Source organism: Acipenser ruthenus, chromosome 53 (assembly GCF_902713425.1).
Source record: "Acipenser ruthenus chromosome 53, fAciRut3.2 maternal haplotype, whole genome shotgun sequence".
Lineage (NCBI taxonomy): Eukaryota > Metazoa > Chordata > Actinopteri > Acipenseriformes > Acipenseridae > Acipenser > Acipenser ruthenus.
The window spans coordinates 7,681,068-7,703,170 of NC_081241.1; the positions used below are offsets into that span (position 1 = coordinate 7,681,068).

Sequence of the window (22,103 nt, forward strand, 5' to 3'; positions counted from 1 at the left end):
TGTGTATCATTTAGACATTATAACACAGTGGACGTTTTACACGTGCAGCGGCTCATTGTTTGTGAATCGCTGTAGCCTTCTTTTATATAATAATAAAAACACTTATTTATAAGAACCTACACCTGTGTTCTGTTGTATTTGAAATATATTGCTTTGTTTAATAGGTAGTATTCACTGAACAGCCCTGGTACAGTGAATTAATATAGAGTCAATGCTTTCATTATCTAAATCATTATTTCAGATTGATCATTTTTAGGTCATAAAGCACACATTGCCTGTGTTAAACCTGTTAAATACAAGAATAATAAAGACAGTGGTTTGGTTCAAACCCATAACTATGGATTTACAAAGTGCAGATGTTTCCAATATACCAGGATCATTGTCTGATTTTTAAAGACAGCATTTTGGGGAGTGGGGCGTTGCCTTCAAGAAGATCAGCCCTGGGTGTTTGCTTTTTGCTAACAACTCAACACCAAAAAATAAATGCAATTATTTATGATAAACCAACTATTGAGCCCTGCCCACAGCCAGATATGAGACTGCAAATAGTGGGATTTAGTTATGAGAGACGGGCCGAGACGGTCAAGCTGATGCACTGCGAAATCAGAAGGACAACATGCCTCTGGGAGCAGATCTTTGAGAACAGACATCTGTGTTTGGAGCAGATCTTTGAGAATAGACCTCTGTGTTTGGAGTAGATCTTTGAGAATATACTGTACCTCTGTGCTTGGAGCAGATCTTTGAGAGTAGACCTCTGTGTTTGGATTAGATCTTTGAGAGTAGACCTCTGTGTTTGGAGCAGATCTTTGCAAAGATTATTTGTATTAGCTGTATTTACCATCATTATTTTGTAATATTTTAAAATCAAATAGAAAAATGAAATGTTCATACCTGAACAAATGACACTGGCTTCCTTATGACAAGTTGTCAATTCTTTTACAAAGCAGCTGATCAGAGATTGTTCTTCTCCTGAACAATGATAACCTTTTTGCCAGTAGGGGGCAGTCGTTCCCAAAGCGTGCTCCAACTGAAGCAGACACAGCATAGCCACAGCCCAGCTCTCTGCACACAACCTGAGCGTGACGCATGTCCCAGTAATCCCCACACCCCGCCTCCCACTGATCCTTGTAATAGAACTCAACTCTCCCAGAGCAGTTGTTCGCTCCGTTGGCCAGTCTGATGTTTAGAATATCTGCCATTGAATACAAGAGAAATACATTTTAAATGTACACTTGTCAGACTTAAAATACAAATTCATAATTGGTCTGAGATTAATTACCCTTATTGTTTCACTATGATGAATGTATCACACAATCAAGGAATCAAATCCTTTATTTTTTTTAACTTAAAGGTTAGTATTTTGGATTAAATCATATTAACCAATTTGAAAACTTTTTGTGATTAGGGTGAACATTTATGTTAATAATTTCACATGTGAAACTGCCACTATTTCATTCTAAAGACAAGGAACGCAGAACAGGAATTATTTTGCCTCTTTCATGAGAGAGGCATGCCTCGCTTTCTTACGTCACCCAGCGTCTTGAACAGAAACAATCTAGCATGGAGCCTGAAGCGAGAGAGGTTTTGAATGCAGTAGAAACTCTGTTAAATACAACTGAGTTTCTTTAAAACGTACTTATTTATTAACAGCAAGACAAAATAACTACAGAAGGATACTTTTCACCTCCATTGTAGAAACTCTACAGCTCTACAGGTAGTATCAAACTGTCAGTTCATGCAATCAAACACGTTTCTTTTCTTTTTACTTTATTACTGAAATTGTTTCTCACTGGTCTGCATCGTGATCTGCTGTTGGGGTCTTTTTTTTCTTTCTCAATCTGTATTTTACAAAATAAGAAAACAAGACAGACATTTCCCAGCTCGTTTGTAAACATAACATCTTACACCTGGCAGGGTGTGGATTTGATGACATCATTCAAAAGAGTAGAAATACAAAACTGCTACAGAACTACAAACATGGAGCCACATTTTATTTCAGGCACTGCTTGTAAACAAACCAAGATTCAAGTTTGATTATTGATTATAGAACACCCAAGGTAAGTTTCAAGGTAAGAGTTAGGCGAGTGTAATGGCGTGAGAATATTTTGTTTGTAAACTTTTGTTGGGAAGGCGAATGCACAGCCTACCGTTTAAGCCTTTTATTTTGGCCCTTGTGGCACAGTTTGTTGGTTCCTGTGTTTTGTGTTTGTGAATGAAATGTATGCAGCAGCGTTTCACTGCAGCTTTTGTCTCCTAGTCTCTAATTCCTGCTGGTAACATCTTGGGCCGTGACGCTACCATGTCACACAAGTGGATGTGATTTTTTTGTGGGAATATTATCTGACATTTTGGGGTTAAAATACTTTCTTTGAACCAGATTTCTGCCAATGTGTGATCGTGACATCAAACTACCTTCTGAATAGCCAGAATGCCTCAGGCTTCTAACATCATAGTCCTGTAAATATAACCATTACACCCTTCAAATCCAGGATACTAACCCTAAATGTGTGAATACAGAGAGCTTCAACCAGATCTCTTTACCATGCTGTGCATCTGCATTGATACCAAGCTACTCAACCCGGGAGGTGAAGACATGGCCAAAGAAGTTTTTAAATATGTCACTGCTTTCATTTCTTACCTGAACAAATGACCCCAGCATCTTCACTGTGATTACAGCTTGTTGTTTCCATAGAGGTTATGCTGCATTGTGCTTGTGACTTTCCTGGAACGCATCCTATACTGGGTTTCCAGACAGGACCAGTCCCCTCTCCAAAGAGTGAAGCCTGTGGAGGAAATGCAGCATAGCCACAACCCAGATCTCTGCACACAAGCTGGGCAATTTCAATGAGCACATAGCACATTGTGCCCCATTGGACTTCGATATAAACCTCAAGTCTGCCAGAGCAGTTGTGACTCCCATTGACCAGTCTGATATCCCAGCTGCCTTCTGAAAAACAGAACGCATTAGCACAATATTTAAATGCAGCATAGTCATGCTATACTGAAACCGTATGCTCAGAATCAAAATGCTGATACAGCTAGACTACGGCAGAAGAGAGCAAAGTTTAAAAAAAAAGTCTAGATTTATTCAGGCATCCGAGAGGAAAAATGAAATTAAACAGAACACATTAAAAAAAGGATTTAAATAAAGTAAGTGTATAATAGCTTTGATTTGTTTTTATTTGATTTGGAGTGAACTCTGGGTCAAGCATTCCAAATCCTAAATTAAATGACTCGGAATGTTTTTGTCCTTGTACACTACACGTCAAAACAAATTACGCTTAAATATCCCAGCCCATTCCCCACACATATCCTGCAGTGTTATATACATAATACAGAAAACAAACCAACACACATTGTGCTAAACAGATCATATCTGCTCAAGCATTGTTAGTAATGGTGTATCATCCTGTGAAGCATCACACATATCACACAACGTAAAGGGCATAGTGTTAATTGATTTATTGATTAGCAATGAACTGAGGTCCCATGCTTTAAAGAGTAGCGGGAAAGCCAATTCCTTTGTTCTTTAGCAAGCCTGAGAGGGGTTGGCTGAAGGCTCACAACTGCATGTTAAACCAGGGTGAATGAACCGAGCACATGAACACCGGGTATGGAATAGGGGTCCTATAAGAATTGCCTCTGAAATCTCTTGTCCAGGTTGATTGTGGGGAAACGAGGTGGGGAAGCATATTGTCGGTGCGCTGGGCACTGAAGTCCACAGGGTAAGCATTGTGCACTGCAGCCCGTGCAACAGTCATACGCTTCCCCACAATCAGCCTCCAGGAGTCTTTTCAGAAGCAATGTTTTGCTGGAATAGTTAGTAACCATGGTGAATAAAATCTAATCAGAAACAGCCATAAAAAATCCTCATTAGGTAAGAAATGTAAAGAACATGATGACTTTTAAACCTTTAACCTCAGTGTGGTCCCCATGAGTGTTCATTAATATCTATCTATCAGGAGAGTTTTCAAAATGAGCAATTGTATCTGTTCATGAAAACACAGCAGCAAGGCTGATTGAAATGAAATCTGTTTGAAATGTTTGATGAAGGGGGTCAGGAGGTGGGGTCCTATTACCTGTAACACAGGAAGGAAGGAAGTGAACGGGGAGAAAAAACCAGTGTGGGGGCTGCAGGATCAATGGGCTTCACCTGAGTCAAAGAGAGTGGAAATAAAGAAGTGTGGAGAACAAAACGAGCAACACTTCTTAGAGCTTTACACAACTCCAGGAAATCAGCACATTGAAGTTTCCTTTGTGAAATCCTCAGTCTCTCTGTCTCACTGCAGCAAGAATGGCTTCAAAAGTATGGTCAGAGGATCGGTTCAGCTGTCCAGTTTGTCTGGAGGTATTGAAGGACCCAGTCACTATTCCATGTGGACACAGTTACTGTATGGGGTGTATTAAGAACCACTGGGATCAGATTGATCATACAGGTGTCTACAGCTGCCCCAAATGCAGAAAGACCTTTACCCCAAGGCCTGTTCTGTGCAGAAACACCATGCTGGCTGAAGTTGTGGAGGAATTAAAGAAGACAGGACTCAATCCTCCTCCTGCTGCTCAACGTTATGCTGGACCCAGAGATGTGCCGTGTGATTTCTGCACTGGGAGAAAGTTCAACGCTGTGAAATCCTGTTTGACGTGCCTGGCCTCTTACTGTGAAACACACGTCAAGTCACACTATGAGGGGGCTGCTTTCAAGATGCACAAGCTGATCAATGCAATTGGAAATCTGGAGCAGAAGCTTTGTGCTGAACACCAAAAGGTTTTGGAGGTCTTCTGCAGAACCGATCAGACGTGTATTTGCTTATTGTGTACACAAGATGAACACAGGAGCCATGATACAGTCTCAGCTAAGAAAGAAAGGACTGGCAAACAGGTAAGGGTTTGAACCATTTCCTTGTAGCTATCCTAGAAGATAAGAATTCCCAGGGATATTTAACATGTCTGTTTACTAGGTTATACAGTTTCACATTAGATCTGATTTTAATTGTATATTAAGAGTTATTTAAAGAGCCCTAGTTTTTTAATTGCTCTTTCTAAACTATGATGTGCTATAATGTATTTCATGGTATAGCAGGGGTGTTGTTACAGGTGTGGCTATCGCTGATTAACAGGAAAGACACAGGAGGTTTTCTATGATACAAAAAACACAAAACATTGAAAACAAAACACTGCTCGAAAACAACTAGAAAATAAAAGTTGACCAAACAAGAAAGGAGGTCCCGCTCCAGGAACAGTCTCCCTGACACCTCCTCTCTAGACTTGGATAGGATTAAAATCCTGGATTTGAAAATGCCCTGCCATATCTAGCACACACTTGATTGGCAAAAACATGATTTACAATCAAATAAAAACACACTATTTACACGTGCAGGACCTCAGCCCTGCCTCACAGGGTAAAAGGAGTTGTTCAGCTGTTTTGTGGTGCATTGGAATTTGTAGTGTAAAATTACATGATTTATATTCCTAGTGTTTTTTTATATGTATCTTGTGACTTAATAGAATCATATATCAGTTTCATTGTTTAAGATATTATAGTTTAATTGGTAAAACTGTTTAAAAATGACATTCCCAGCAAAGCCAAGCACATAATTTAAGAAAGCAAAAAAAGACCAAGATTAATTTAGAGGAACGGTAGGGTCGTAGGGTGTCATAGGGTGGGGTGTACATTCAGGCCAATCGTTTTTGCATTCTAAATCGGAAATCGGTAAACCAGAAAACAACTTGTTTTTCTATTTCGGTTTTTCATAAAAACAAAAACCGACCCGTTTTTCATTTTCCAATTTCTGAGTTTAAAGTACAAAAACTGATTTAGGCTTGCTTCCCATTTTTCATATTGCTTTTTGTAACAAAGTATTCGAAATGGAATAATCTGTAATACAAAACTAAATAATAGACCATTTAAAAAAAAAAAAAAAGTACTGATGCGTGCTCTACTCGTATCGAATGTGTCTCGGTGTTAGACGTTTTCTGCATCAATAGCCTACATTGATATCTATATCTATGGATGGATGCACCCCCCCCAAGTGAAACAAATTGGGTACCCGTGAATGGTGAGCTTATTATTTTTAGTATTATTATAATGCAGTGTACCTGAGTGATACAAGGATGATTATTATATTAACTTAACGTAGACCTGCGGCTGTATTATAATACAGTACTTTGTAACAACTGCTAAATGAATGAATAAATAATGTTGGTAAACAGACAGAACACTTCCACGACAATAAGCACAGGTGTGAAATTATTGCATTGTCATAACAGCGGGACACAGAGAGCTGGCCATGTCTGGCCTTTTTTAAAGGTCTTGAAGGAGCTAAATAATTAAGATATTAAATGTTGTGGAGTGTTTTCATGCTGCAGTGGGGGGTTCTTTTGTAACAGAATATGGAGAAGGTGGGGGTGAATTCTGTTTACAGTTTCGCACTGTATCGCAGTTCCTTCTTTTGTAAGAGCTGCAAACCGCAGTGAGAGAGGAAATGTTAGGGTGCGTTCACTGAGATCATTTTGCCCAGATTCTGTGGAGAATCTGACCAGTTTAGCCAATGATCTTCTAAGAACTGGTCAGATTCTGTACAGAATCTGCGCATAATTATCTCTGCGAACGCACCCTTAGCATCTTACAGAGCTTGCCATAGGATCACTAAAGGGAGCTGGCACGCTTTTATTGGTTGAATAGGTCTGTCCCTCTTCTGATACGTTAGTATATCTATCATTGTTTAAGTGTGTACCTGTTAGAGAAGCATTAACAGATTGCCTGTGAAGTGTTGTCTCTCCAGATATCTGCTTGAATAAAGACTACCTTCTTTATCACCGACTCTTATTTATTTTTGTATTACAGATTATTCCATTTCAAATACTTCGTTACAAAAAGCAATATGAAAAATGGGAAAACAAGCCTGAATCAGTTTTTGTATTTTCAACTCAAAAATTGGAAAATGGAAAATGAAAAACGGGTCGATTTTTGTTTTTTTATGAAAAACGGAAATAGAAAAGTCGTTTTCTGGTTTACCGTTTTGTGATTTAGAATGCAAAAACTATTGGCTGGATAGTTTACATGTTTTCAGGGTATTGGTGCAGCAAAAGTAAATTAGATTATTGAACTGTAATATATCTTTAAATCCCACGAGCAAGAACAACCCTCTGTTTCTAATTGTAATCTCGTTTTAAATCTCACAAGCATGTGCAATCCTCCAATAGAAATGCAGGAATGTGCTGCCACTCAGTTTAAAGCATTCAGAATGAATCAATGATAGATTCAAGTCAGGATGGAGGTTCATTGTCCGACTGCGCTGGAAAAGGTTGTTTTTTTGTTATTCTTTTTAGGTTTTATGTTATTTTATTGTATTTTTTCACATGGAAAGGAGTGAAGTCAATGTGAATTGAGTAACCATGTCCAGTGTTTTTCTGGTGTTTATTGGGAATACACTGATTTCATTGTTTTGTATCAGGGGTGTTTTATCTGTGTTTATCGATTAAAAATGGAAATCGGAAGCCCTAAATATCAATTAATGAGAAAGCTGCTTCAGTTTCCCAGGTGCTTGACAAAACAAACATGTAACTCATGCTAGAACAGTCATCATTCACTGTTACTAGTATGAAACAGTACCATTTAGTGGACAGCTACTGTGGATCAAGTGTCCTTTTGTATTGCTGGCAGTTGTGCACTAGATGGTGTTCTATCTTACTATTATACACACATGTTGTCTGATCTAGCCTGTGCTACAGATGTCTATGGCGTGCAATTGGAACTGAAGAACAAATTATATTAGAGAACCACTGAGAATTATTCCAAATATTGTAAAGAGGTAAAACAGGAAAAAATATATATTTTAAACTGAATTAATTCTGTCAGTTTCAGTAGCATACTTAAACAGGCCTGTGCTGGGTGTGACAGGCTATCACTCAATGCCCCATCAGAAATATCACTGTGTCACTGTGTTTCTACACAGAAGCAGCTGGGAGAGACACAGACAGAAATACAACAGAGAATCCAGGAGAGACTGAAAGAAAGTGAAGAGCTGAAACAGACTGTGGAGTCACTGAAAGTGGGTATTGACAAGAGGGGGTTATTATTATTATTATTATTATTATTATTATTATTATTATTATTATTATTATTATTATTAACAGATGGACTGGAACACATCTACAGAAGTTTACTGTCTATGTCTGATGTGTTTTTGATATCAATTCTAACCATGTCTCCTCTACTGTGTTCTTTCACTCAGAGATCTGCATGCATAGAAATAAAGGAAAGTGAGAAGATCTTTACTGAGCTGATCCGATCCATTGAGAAGATCCACACTGAGGTTATTGAGCTGATTGGAGCTAACGAGAAGGCTGCAGTGAATCAGGCTGAAGGACGCATGAAGAAACTGGAGAAGGAGATTGCTGAGCTAAGGAGGAGAAACGCTAAGCTGAAACACCTTTCAGAGACAGAAGATCACATCCATTTTCTACAGGTAACATCACTGCTTGTTAGAAAATCTCAAGTCCATAACTGGGATGGTTTCAGACAGACCTCTCCAATTGAATGAATCCTTGCTTTTTCCCAGGAATGTTTTGGACCCCATTCTGTTTCACTGAAAACTCCTTTTCTCCACTTTCCTGTTGTAGAATTTCCAGTCTCTCTGTGCCCCTCCTGAAGCTGGAGACTTACCCAGCATTACTCTCACTACAGCCATCTCTTTTGAGGCTGTGAGGAAAGCTGTATCTGAACTTAAAGACCATATTGAGGACTTCTGCAAGGGGGAATTAGTCAAAATAACCACAACAGGTTGGTGTGAAATAGATTCCTTTGGTAGAGATTTCTCAAATAGACCATGGCTTGAGGAGGGACAGGACTTGCAAGACATTAATAAAGACCTCTTGCAGATTGTTGTTTATATGAATTTTGCAGCAGGGAGGAGGGAGGCAGCTGGCAGGAGGGAGAGGGAGCGAGCATGGAGGAGGGAGGAAGGAAGCAGCAGGATAGAATGAGGAGGGTAAATGGAGGAGGGAGTAGGGAGCAGGAAGGAGAGAGCATGGAGCAGGGAGGAAGGAGCATGGAGTAGCGGTCAGGGCTCTGGACTCTTGACTGGAGGGTCGTGGGTTCAATCCCAGGTGGGGAACACTGCTGCTGTACCCTTGAACAAGGTACTTTACCTAGATTGCTCCAGTAAAAACCCAACTGTATAAATGGGTAATTGCATGTAAATACAGACGTGCTCAAATTTGTTGGTACCCCTCCACAAAAAACAAAGAATGCACAATTTTCTCTGAAATAACTTGAAACCGACTAAAGTAATTGGCATCCACCATTGTTTATTCCATATTTAATAGAAATCAGACTTTGCTTTTGATTTTTTATTCAACATAATATTGTAAATAATAAAACAAATGAAAATGGCATGGACAAAAATGATGGGACCCCTAACCTAATATTTTGTTGCACAACCTTTAGAGGCAATCACTGCAATCAAACATTTTCTGTAGCTCTTAATGAGACTTCTGCACCTGTTAACAGGTAGTTTGGCCCACTCTTCCTGAGCAAACTGCTCCAGCTGTCTCAGGTTTGATGGATGCCTTCTCCAGACTGCAAGTTTCAGCTCTTTCGATAGATGTTCGATAGGATTCAGATCAGGACTCATAGAAGGCCACTTCAGAATAGTCCAATGTTTTGTTCTTATCCATTCTTGGGTGCTTTTAGCTGTGTATTTTGGGTCATTATCCTGTTGGAGGACCCATGCCCAGTGACTGAGATAGAGCTTTCTGACACTGGGCAGTACGTTTCGCTCCAGAATGCCTTGATAGTCTTGAGATTTCATTGTGCCCTGCACAGATTCAAGGCACCCTGTGCCAGGCGCAGCAAAGCAGCCCCAAAACATAACCAAGCCTCCTCCATGTTTTACTGTAGGTATGGTGTTCTTTTCTTTGAAAGCTTCATTTTTTCGTCTGTGAACATAGAGCTGATGTGACTTGCCAAAAAGCTCCAGTTTTGACTCATCTGTCCAAAGGACATTCTCCCAGAAGGATTGTGGCTTGCCAATATGCATTTTAGCAAATTCCAGTCTGGCTTTTTTATGTTTTTCTTTCAGAAGTGGAGTCCTCCTGGGTCTTCTTCCATGGAGCCCACTTTCACTCAAAAAGCGACGGATGGTGCGATCAGAAACTGACGTACCTTCACCTTGGAGTTCAACTTGTATCTCTTTGGCAGTTATCCTTGGTTCTTTTTCTACCATTCGCACTATCCTTCTGTTCAATCTGGGGTCGATTTTCCTCTTGCAGCCGCGCCCAGGGAGGTTGGCTACAGTTCCATGGACCTTAAACTTCTTAATAATATTTGCAACTGTTGTCACAGGAACATCAAACTGTTTGGAGATGGTCTTGTAGCCTTTACCTTTACCGTGCTTGTCTATTATTTTCTTTCTGATCTCCTCAGACAACTCTCTCCTTTGCTTTCTCTGGTCAATGTTCAGTGTGGTGCACACAATGATACCAAACAGCACAGTGACTACTTTTCTCCATTTAAATAGGCTGAATGACTGATTACAAGATTGGAGACATGTGTGATACTAATTAAAGAAACTAATTAGTTTGAAATATCACTATAATCCAATTATTTATTATCTTTTCTAAGGGGTACCAACAAATGTGTCCAGGCCATTTTAGAATATATTTGTAGAATAAGCAATAATTCATCTCTTTTCACAGCTTCTTTGCTTTATTCTATGACATACCAAAGGCATGCAAGTATACATGATAAAATAGCTTTTAATTTCATCACTTTTCAGGAGGAATGAAGCATTATTTCAATGAGCTGTAAGGGTACCAACAAATTTGAGCACGTCTGTATAAATTGATATCTTGTAATAATTGTAAGTCACCCTGGATAAATAAATAATAAAAAATGTGTCAGTGTGCCATGATGATGTCACAAATAGTTATGTGACCCATGAAAGTGCATTTTGTCCCACAGGAAGGTATTTTGTGCACACAATTAGCATTTCGTCCAAAATAATTAGTATTTTGTGCACAGAATTAGTATTTTGTGCACAGAATGAGCATTTTATCCCACAGAATGGTATTTTGTTCAGATAATTAGCATTTTTCCCACAAAATTAACATTTTGTGAACAAAATGTGTATTTTGTCTCACAAAATGAGTTTTAGCCCCACAAAATATGCATTTCGTCTCACAAAATGACAGTAATGTTAAATAATTTTGGGGACGACACTGATAACTTACTGCTCCTCTATAAATAGCCAGAGAAATTAGCAGTCCAACATGATTTAACCCTTTTACATACAAACCCAATCATTCAGTTTGGAGCAGATAAGAAACAGGCGAATAAGAAGCTATTTGCAGCCTCGTGTGAAACTGGCCATTTGTGAACAGGGTTCGGGTCAATTCCTTTTTTTTCAATCTCAATTACTTTTTAAAATCAATTCCCATTCTCTTTTAATCAATTCCAACACATAATTGATCACAATTGTAATTCGCAATATTCTGTTAAAATGAGCTTCTCACAGTGGCAACAAATGACATTGAATTCACTCCTGTTTGTTAGTCAATTAAATCGACTTCAGATGAAAGATGTTGAACAATCACAACAATTATTATAATATCTCTAAAATATAAATTCCAATTCCTTTGAAGGAATTGCTTTTAAAAAGGAATTGCCTCAACCCTGGTTGTGCATTGCCTGTATATTAAACACAAAGAAACGCACAACTCTGGCTATGTACAGGACAGCCCCGAAGAGACTGCAACCTCAATCCAGCTTGTAATACAAACTAATGAACACCCACCTTAGTAAGCAAATGTTATTTTATAGTACAGTCCCGACAGACAACCCAAGATGAAATACTTACAACACAGCAGTCCTTCACGTCTGTATTAATAGAGGGGATCGTATCTTACAGGATCAGATATGACAGGCTCTGTATTAATAGAGGGGATCGTATCTTACAGGATCAGATATGACAGGCTCTGTATTAATAGAGGGGATCATATCTTACAGGATCAGAAATGACAGGCTTACTCCCCCCACACTGGGGAATACATGGCAGCATTAACTTAGGATACTTGATGATAATAACCTGGCTAATTAGTACTTCACATCTCACAGTACTAAGCAGCTGGGTTATTCTTTGCAAACATGTTAGTAGTTTTATAGTGTGTTTACTGTGTGAAGTAATAATATGTAATTGAACTGCATGCGTTTTAATTTCAGAGTTTATGTAGAAATGGAATGACAGAAAGGAGCTGTACAATATCTATAGAATACAGCATGGGGTGGTGTGTGATATGAGAATGTAATGCACAGCGAGGGGGTTATCCAGGCATTACATGCTCATGTATCACACACACACACACATTGCCTATCACACACATATACACACATAAACACACACTACCCCATGCAGTATTTTTATAATCTCTGGTGAACTCCATAAAGAAGTGTACTTAAAATAGCAACAACTTTGATAACGTGAAAACAGTTTAAAATAAGGTTTGCATTGTGTGAGACAGTACAGAGAAAACCGCAATTGCTGTGGTCTGTACTAGGAGTGATACGCGACTGCAACCAAAGAGAACACTTTGAACTTGTAACTTAAAAACAGCACGTTCCCTTTCAAGCACGAAATGGGTATCAACCCCTTTAAAATAATAAATAAATAAAAATAAGTTTTTTAAAAAAGAAACTCTTTGATAATAAGCTAACGTTTCCTGGAGTTTTTCGGGTGTTGTGGAGCTGAATTCTTCTTCTCTGCGGAGTAACATTGCTGTTTTGTTTTTGTTTATTTTTTTTGCCGTCAGGGTTTCCGTGGCAATTGTTAGGGAGCGTGTTAAAAAGACGCGCTTTCACATTTCTATTTTTCCATGTCTGTGTTCACCGGTTTGTTCTGAGGGTGGTTCATTTCTGTGAACCCTTTTTGTGTGAAGTGGATTCCCTTCAGTCCGAATCAGAGTGTATTTCAAAGCCCGTTGGTGTGGGTCCGGGTGATTTTTCGGGTGTCCGGTTTCTCCATGTTCGCGGTGACTCCCTCATGGAAATGCAGCTCTGTCCTCAGATGGGATGCGGAGCGGCTGTTGCCGAGGTGGTTCCGATGTTGGAAACGCGGGTTTCTCTTGGATTGATCAGGGAGGGCTGGACGGGTTTCTTTATCAAGCGCTCCCGAGAGGATTGTGGGATGTGTTGCTGTTTGACAGTTTGACGGGAGCTCGCGCTGGGGGTGCGCGCTCTGCTGCTGGGATTAATGAGCGCGTCTTTATGGTGTCACGTGACTGTGGATGAGCCCAATTGAAAAAAGATGCTCTCCAGTTAATATAACGTTGCTACACTGATAAACTGAACAGATGCACTTTGTGTTTAAAAATTAAGAGCATGGGGGATTGCGGTTTGGAGTCTGTGTGTGTTGTGTATTAATCCACATGTTTCAATTCTGTTTCTCTCTTTTTTCTGCCCAGTGAATAAAGTTGCAGTTTACAGTCTGCAGGCTCCAGAGCCAAGGAACAGAGCTGAGTTTTTAAAATGTAAGTCTGTTTTCACTGAAACATTTGATTGAAAGATGTGAGAAGAGCTAACACTACAGAACAGGGAAGGGTGGAGCTTGAGGGCAGCAATTCTTATTATTTATTAGTAATTGTGAAGCCATTAATCTACACTCCTCTCCAACAAGTATTGGTTCAGATGAATACATGCAGAATGACTGGGGGAGGGGCATTTGTTGCCTGTTTTTCCACTCAGACCTTTCTCTCCCTAAATATCTTGGTATCCCTGAATAGATAATCATCCCATCTTTTAATACATGTACAATGCATGTGAAACCAGTTGTGGGGTAAAATGAACAGCTATCCCTCCCAGTCATCCTGTGCTGGTAGTAAATGTATATTGCAGTATCACTGCACTTGTGGGATGGATTGCTCATTAAAATATAAGACAGATATTTGAAGAGTGGATGATATTCTATTGAAGATATTTAGTAAGCAAGGGGTCTGAGTGGGTAAAATGGCAACATATACCCTGTAGGAACATTAAGTGAACTGTAATTGTATGCAGAGCTGCATTTGATTAGTTCCAATTGAAAAAGTTTGATAAGATTGAGGAATTATAATGAACAAAACAATCAAACAACAAGTGGGTTTAATTAATAGCAGCAGCAGTTTATTGAAGACAGAAAAATAAAGACAGAGAACTTATCCAAAGTCAGAAATAAATCTCAAGTAAGAATTATAGATCAAATCTATTGATTATCAATCTTAATTATTACATTCTAAATATACTTGTCTATAAATAAGCAGGGAGGATGGAGCAGGGAGCCTGGAGCAGGGAGGAGGGAGCATGCAGGAGTGAGCAGGGAGGAGAGAGGATAGAGAATGTAGCAGGGAAAGAGGGGGCATAGTGGAGGGAGGAGGTAGAAGGGAGGAGAGAGGAGGGTGCAGGGAGGAGGAAGCATATAGGTGGGAGCATAGAGAATGAAGCAGGGAAAAGGGATGAGAGAATGCAGCAGGGTACATGCAGGAGAGAGGAGGGAGCATAAAGAAGAGAACAGGGAGGAGGAAGGAGGAAGCATGGAGGAGGAAGCATAGAGGGACTAGGGAACAGGAAGAATGGAGCATGGAGGAGGGAGAAGGGAGGAGTGAGCATATAGGAGAGAGGAGGGAGCATACAGGAGGGATTAGGGAGCAGGGAGGAGGGAGCATGGAGGAGGAAGCATAGAGGGACTAGGGAACAGGAAGAATGGAACATGGAGGAGGGAGAAGGGAGGAGTGAGCATATAGGAGAGAGGAGGGAGCATACAGGAGGGAGCAGGGAGGAGGGAGCATGGAGTAGGGAGGAGGGAGTATACAGGAGGGAGCAAGGAGTAGGGAGCATAAAGTAGGGAGGAGGGAGCATAAAGGGAGGAGGGAGCATAAAGGGAGGAGGGAGCATACAGGAGGAAGCAAGGAGTAGAGAGCATACAAGAGTGAGGAGGGACCAGGAAGTAGGGAGTATACAGGAGGGAGCATGGAGGAGGGAGGAGAGAGGATAGAGCAGGGAGGAGGGAGCATAAAGGAGGGAGTAGGGAGCATGAAGGGGGAGCAGGGAGGAAGGGGCATAGAGAATGGAGCAGGGAAAAGGGAGGAGAGAGGATGCAGCAGGGTGCATGCAGGAGAGAGGAGGGAGCATAAAGAAGGTAACAGGGAGAAGGGAGCATATAGGAGGGAGTAGGGAGCAGGGAGGATGGAGCATATCGGAGAGAGCAGGGAGGAGGGAGCAACAGGACAGAGGAGGGAGGAGGCAGCAGGGAGGAGGGAGCAGTAGGGAGCATACAGGAGGAAACAGGGAGCATAGAGGTGGAGGGAACAGGGAAGAGGGAGGACAGAGGAGGGAGCATACAGGAAGTAGGGGGAGAATACAGGAGGGAGCAGGAAGCAGTAGGGATCATACAGGAGGGAGCAGGGAGGAGAGAGCATACAGGAGTGATTATGGAGGAAGGAACATACAGGAGGGAGCAGGAAGGAGGAAGTATAGAGGGAGGAGGGAACAGGAAGGACAGAAGAGGGAGAAAAGAGGAGGAACCATAGAGCAGGAACTATAGAGGGAGGATGAATCAGGAAGGATGAAGCAGGGAGGAGAGATCAGGGAGGAGGGAGCATAGAGGAGGATGCAGGGACTGGTGAAGCAGGGAGGAGGGAGTGATTTGAGGATGCAGCAGACAATGACTGTTGATTTTCTCAGTGATTTGACTTTTCTAACCGTCTCTCCTCTACCCGTCCTCTTCTCTTCAATCAGATTCCTGTCAGCTCACACTGGACCCCAACACAGCAAATAGAAACCTTTGTCTGTCTGAAGGGAACAGAAAGGTGACACTGAGGGGAGAGACCCAGAGATATCCAGATGATCACCAAGAGAGATTTGACGTGTATGCCCAAGTGCTGTGCAGAGAGGATTTGTCTGGGACTCGCTGTTACTGGGAGATTGAGTGGAGTGGGGGAGGGGCTTCTATAGGAGTCACATATAAAGGAATCAGCAGGAAAGGAGTGGATCGATCCTGTGGCCTTGGATACAATGACAAGTCCTGGAGTTTGGAATGCTCTGGTTCCAGTTACACTGCCCGGCACAATAACAATAAAACTGTAATAACTGCCCCCCGCTCCCCCAGAATAGGAGTGTATCTGGACTTTAATGTCGGCACGCTGTCCTTTTATGGCGTCTCTGACACAATGACCCTCCTACACAGATTTCAAACCACATTCACTGAGCCGCTCTATCCTGGGTTTTGGTTTCGTTATGATTCCTCTGTAACAATCTGCCAGCTGAACTAGACTGTTTTGTGTTGTAAGAAACCCTTTGTATTGAACTCCCTGTCTGTCCTCTCCACTCCTCGGGTGAAGGGAATGTTCAATCTGACACAACTTTGAATGAAAGTTAGGGGGAGAAACAGCGCCACCTGCTGAGCGAAACGAGGGGAATTATTTGTTTTTAGCAACAAATGGATTTCATACGAAGTAACTGTATTCAATTTATTTTTAAGAATTGTTATGTTTTATATATATTTTAAAAAATAGCATCCAATAGTCAGTGCTGTAACAGTTTATAAAAAAGTGAACTTAAGTTTGCTTTATTGTGTGTGTGTGTTTTTGTTCTTGAGTTTTATAAAATGTTTGTTCTGTTTATTTTTTCAGATTTTAGTAATGTGATTTAATAAAAAAAAATTTGATTAACTGACTTTTTCTTATTTATTAGCACGGTTTTTCAAATTAGAATGAGGAAGAGGGAAATGAGAAAGTATTGTAAAGCATAGAGAGGTGTGGTAAAGCATAGGAAAGCATTGTAAAGCACAGAGAGGTCTGGTCAAGCATAGGGAAGCATTGTAAAGCACAGAGATGTGTGGTCAAGCATAGGGAAGCATTGTAAAGCACAGAGATGTGTGGTAAAGCATAGGGAAGCATTGTAAAGCACAGAGAGGTGTGGTAAAGCATAGGGATGCATTGTAAAGCACAGAGAGGTATGTCAAAGCATAGGGAATCATTGTAAAGCACAGAGAGGTCTGCTAAAGCATAGGGAGGCATTGTAAAGCATAGATAGGTCTGGTAAAGAATAGGGAAGCATTGTAAAGCACAGAGAGGTCAGGTAAAGCATATGTAAGCATTGTAAAGCACAGAGAGGTCTGTTAAAGCATAGGGAGGCACTGTAAAGCACACAAAAGTCTGGTGAAGCATAGGGAAGCTTTGTAAAGCACTCAAGAGTTCTGGTAAACCATAGGGAAGCATTGTAAAGCACAGAGTGTTCTGGTAAAGCATAGGGAAGCATTGTAAAGCACAGAGAGGTGTGGTAAAGCATAGGGAAGCATTGTGAAGCACAGAGAGGTCTGGACTCTAACTCTGGGCTTGAGACTCAGCTCAGTGATTTGGATTCCTGAACAGCTTCTTAGTAAAGGTATTATTCAGCATGCCGCCACACCGTGAACTAATAAGAAAAGACTTTCAGTAACTGGCAGGCTCTTGTGACATATCAGGAGGGTCATTCTCTTTACTCCTTCTTCTCCTTGGAGTCGGGTCCATGCCTCTCTCTCTACTGAATCACTCGTTCCTCAGTTAGCTGTGTTTCTCCTCTGCAACACAATTGAAACAAGTCCGTTGTTAAAGAGTACAGCGCTTCAAATGTCATGTTACTTTCTCTTTCTTTAGACCGGCCCCTTTTCATGCTGTTTGAAATCATCCCAACTGCTTCTTGTTATCACAGTTACTCAAATGCTGTGTTCGTTTTTGGAAACGTCTGTGTTGCTAATTGAGTGCCATGGGAGCATTGTATTTTAAACAATTTTGTATCAATTAAGATTATGTTTTGAATTATTCATTTTGAACTTTAAATATACAGGTTAATACTAACAGTTACAACAGCACTTAATAGGAAAAAAAAAACAACTATGATATTTTTGTATGTTTTGTCCAGTTGTTCTGCTTGGATTTTGGTGTCTGACTAATGATTTCCATTACACGAGAGCAGATGTTAAAACTTCATGCTGATTTGAACTCGGCTCTCGCCAAGATAAGCACCAACTAAGACGTAGCTTTACAGTAAACGAATGTGATCCATATGTGTCTCCATCCATTTACGTTTCCTTCCATATGATGATGTAGATATCCTTCTGTCTGGTGTTAATGGCTGAAGTGTAATGCCAGCTCCAGGAATCAGCTTATTGCCTCCCTAGCGCATCAGCACACACAACGGCTGCGATGCTGGCTCCGGGGATCAACCAAAGTGCGGCCTCCCCAGCGCATCAGCATGACAACCGTCTGGATTGAGCTAAGTAGGGTACATCTCTGGGGTCTTCAAGTGGGCACCTTCCATCCTCAGTGTTTCGTCGACTAGCCCACGACACCTCAAGAGGGCTCAACGGTGATTCTGGCGTCCCAGCATCACCCCCCTCCGTCCCCCACTCAACTCAGCCCAGCTTACTTACCTGTACATCAGCGTTTCTTTCTTTCTATTGTGCTTGAGATCCCCAGCCAGAATCTTTCCGTCTCAACCACAGCCAGTTGCTGCTCCTCTCTGCTGCTTCAGATAAGTTCTTCACTGTGCGACGCAACTCTTGGCCACTGAATCCGACGTCTCTGAGAAACCGGGTTGTAGAGTGTGCCACAAATCCTCGACAACCCACTTCCACTGGGTAAACCCGGACTCTCCATCCTCGCTGTTCCGCTTCAGTGGCTAGTTGAGCATACCGCAGTTTCTTCCTCTCATACGCCTCATGTACAGCATCCTCCCATGGCACTGTTAACTCTACCAGGTGAACAAGGCGTGCTGATCCAGACCACAAGACAATATCTGGTCGAAGGTTAGTGGTGGCAATCTCATGTGGAAAAATAAGCCGTTGACCAACATCTGCCAGCATTTTCCAGTCTCTAGCAGCTTCCAGTTGTCCTGGGCGAGGATTGGTTTTAACACCTTTTCTTGGTGGTTGCTCTCCTGGGCGGAGGAATGTTATCTTTAATGTTGTGTAATGTTTTGATGGAACAGGTGACAACTTATTGGTCATGTTACGCTTGTCTTCCAATGCTAAGGCCAAACATCGCAGCACCTGGTCATGGCGCCAAGTAAACCGTCCTTGGCTAAGAGCCACCTTACATCCTGTCAAAATGTGCCTTAATGTTGCAGGTGATGAACACAAAGAGCACGAGGGATCCTCTCCTACCCAGAGGTTTAGGTTCTGTGGTGATGGGAGAACATCATATGTTGACCTGATGAGGAAACTGATCCTGCTCTGTTCCATTGACCATAGGTCTTGCCAGCCAATCTTGCGTTGTTCCACACTCTCCCATCTCATCCATTCTCCCTGCTTGGCCTGGGATATGGCCTTTATACACCTCATCCTCTCCTCCTGCTTTTGCACCTCGTTGACTACCAGCTTCCTCCTTTGAGCTGGGGCTGCCTTGTGCCATGTAGGAGGAGCTGAACTGAAACCAAGACCCCCTCTTCCATGCTGAACTTGCCCCATGATATCACCAATTCGAAGGGCAGCCTTTGCATCTTCCACAGCTTTCTTTGCCGCCCACTTTCTTCCAGTTTTCAACACAGGTGCTGCCTCCAGATACCATCTGCTACCTACAGATGTTAGGACCGCCCAGTCCCTGACCACATTCCGGTGCCTCCTTAAGACTCACCTCTTCAGACAGCACCTGTAGAACTCCTCTGTTTTTCCCCTGGGACTATCACCTTTCCTTAAAGGCGCTTTATTTGCTCTTATCTGACCCCTATTTTACTGCATTTAATCCTATACTTCAGAGTACTGTAATCTGCCAAGTGTTTAATCTGTAGTATTTTGTATTTAACCATATCTTGATGTAACTATCACTGTCACTGTTATCTGCTGTATTATTGAATTGTATTTTGTCACACTTGTACTTGCCTGAACCAAAGTCATTGTATTTATCTTGCTCTTATTGTATTACTTGTGCTGTAACACTTGAAATGTATTTGTTTACAATTGTAAGTCGCCCTGGATAAGGGCGTCTGCTAATAAATAAATAATAATAATAATAATGTTGTTAGGGTTACCCGATTTGCAGTGAAAAACTAAATAAGACTTCTTTTTCTCCTAGTCACTGATGCAGTACCAAAATAACAGTATTGTGCAGTAAAGAAACAAGGACCAGGGGTCACAAATGGAGATTAGATAAAGGGGCATTCAGAACAGAAAATAGGGGGCACTTTTTTACACAGAGAATTGTGAGGGTCTGTAACCAACTCCCCAGTAATGTTGTTGAAGCTGACACCCTGGGATCCTTCAAGAAGCTGCTTGATGAGATTCTGGGATCAATAAGCTACTAACAACCAAACGAGCAAGATGGGCTGAATGGGGCCTCCTCTCGTTTGGAAACTTTCTTATGTTCTTACGTATTTAACACAATAATAGTTTTACGAAATTATAGTGGGTTAGTTGAATGCTGGTGTCTTAGAAAATATCAGTTTACAAAAGCTCCCTTATTTTGAAGACTCCATGTTCACAAGTATGCGGAAGCCCCTTTGGCAGTCAATATCCTCAACAACACGAAGTAGTGTGGAGTAGTGGTTAGGGCTCTGGACTCTTGACCGGAGGGTTGTGGGTTCAATCCCCAGTGGGGGACACTGCTGTTGTACCCTTGAGCAAGGTACTTTACCTAGATTGCTCCAATAAAAACCCAACTGTATAAATGGGTAATTGTATGTAAAAAAATAATGTAATATCTGTATAATGTGAAATAATGTATAATGTGATATCTTGTAACAATTGTAAGTCGCCCTGGATAAGGGCATCTGCTAAGAAATAAATAATAATAATAATAATAATAATAATAAAATCGACTCAACAAGCGGTCCTCTTCACTGGCTTTGTTACCATTAAAATATCGAAGCGAATAACGTCTTACACGCATTTGAAATTCAGCAAAAGTAATGCGCATAATCAACCTAAAATTGGGTTTCCATTCAAATCCATTTCTAGCGGACAAACTGGCCGACGTGATGACGTTGTGGGCGGAGCTAGTTATTCGCATCGAAAAACTGAAATACGCTTGAAAAATAGCGCGACAGACCGTTTCCACTCTTCAACCTGATTTTCCTTTACAAATGCATGCGAATACGATGACGTATCACATCTAGCGAATAACCCCAGTTTACTAAGCAGCAGTCTACTGTCCATCACTTCACACCAGTTTATTATTCACAAAAAATGATTATTCTGAAGGTATTGTAGCTTGCACGGGGGAAGGCTGCAGTAGGACTGGTAGGTGACGTCATCACACACAAAAACATAAGCCCGATATATATCGTGAAATAGCTTTCAAAAATCCGTGAGCGCAGAAACGCAGTTTGTAACTGTAAAACTAAGTTTTTAACTGTAAAATGGGAAAAAAATACAATTACGGTCATAATTTACACTTATGAAACTCAGTATACGCTTGGAGCACAGAGCACCCTGATATACTCACAGCAGAACAGCCTCCATTCACAAAACCTATAGCAACGCGATCATTAACGAGGGGAGCACAGAGCACCCCGATATACTCACAGCAGAACAGCCTCCATTCACAAAACCTATAGCAACGCAATCATTAACGAGGGGAGCACAGAGCACCCCGATATACTCACAGCAGAACAGCCTCCATTCACAAAACCTATAGCAACGCGATCATTAACGAGGAGAGCACAGAGCACCCCGATATACTCACAGCAGAACAGCCTCCATTCACAAAACCTATAGCAACGCGATCATTAACGAGGGCAGCACAGAGCACCCCGATATACTCACAGCAGAACAGCCTCAATTCACAAAACCTATAGCAACGCGATCATTAACGAGGGGAGCACAGAGCACCCCGATATACTCACAGCAGAACAGCCTCCATTCACAAAACCTATAGCAATGCGATCATTAACGAGGGGAGCACAGAGCACCCCGATATACTCACAGCAGAACAGCCTCCATTCACAAAACCTATAGCAACGGAATCATTAACGAGGGGAGCACAGAGCACCCCGATATACTCACAGCAGAACAGCCTCCATTCACAAAACCTATAGCAACGCGATCATTAACGAGGGGAGCACAGAGCACCCCGATATACTCACAGCAGAACAGCCTCCA

General features: G+C 41.4%; 1 protein-coding gene across 1 annotated transcript; it reads left to right on the top strand.

Annotated features, from left to right (window-relative positions):
• Positions 1–4,186: 4,186 nt before the first annotated feature.
• LOC117432628 (tripartite motif-containing protein 16-like) lies at positions 4,187–16,765 on the top strand. Its single transcript, XM_059016739.1, has 6 exons — positions 4,187–4,879; positions 7,956–8,051; positions 8,235–8,468; positions 8,623–8,782; positions 13,459–13,524; positions 15,767–16,765. Exons 1-6 carry the CDS (start codon positions 4,295–4,297, stop codon positions 16,297–16,299), a joined length of 1,674 nt encoding a protein of 557 aa, XP_058872722.1. The 5' UTR covers positions 4,187–4,294; the 3' UTR covers positions 16,300–16,765.
• The last annotated feature ends 5,338 nt before the right edge of the window (positions 16,766–22,103 follow it).

Coding starts and splice junctions, on each gene's coding strand:
- LOC117432628 (XM_059016739.1), top strand. CDS start 4,295: ATGGCTTCAAAAGTATGGTCAGAGGATCGGTTCAGCTGTCCAGTTTGT. Junction 8,783..13,458: donor AGTCAAAATAACCACAACAG/GTTGGTGTGAAA, acceptor TTTTCTGCCCAG/TGAATAAAGTTGCAGTTTAC. Junction 13,525..15,766: donor CAGAGCTGAGTTTTTAAAAT/GTAAGTCTGTTT, acceptor CTCTTCAATCAG/ATTCCTGTCAGCTCACACTG.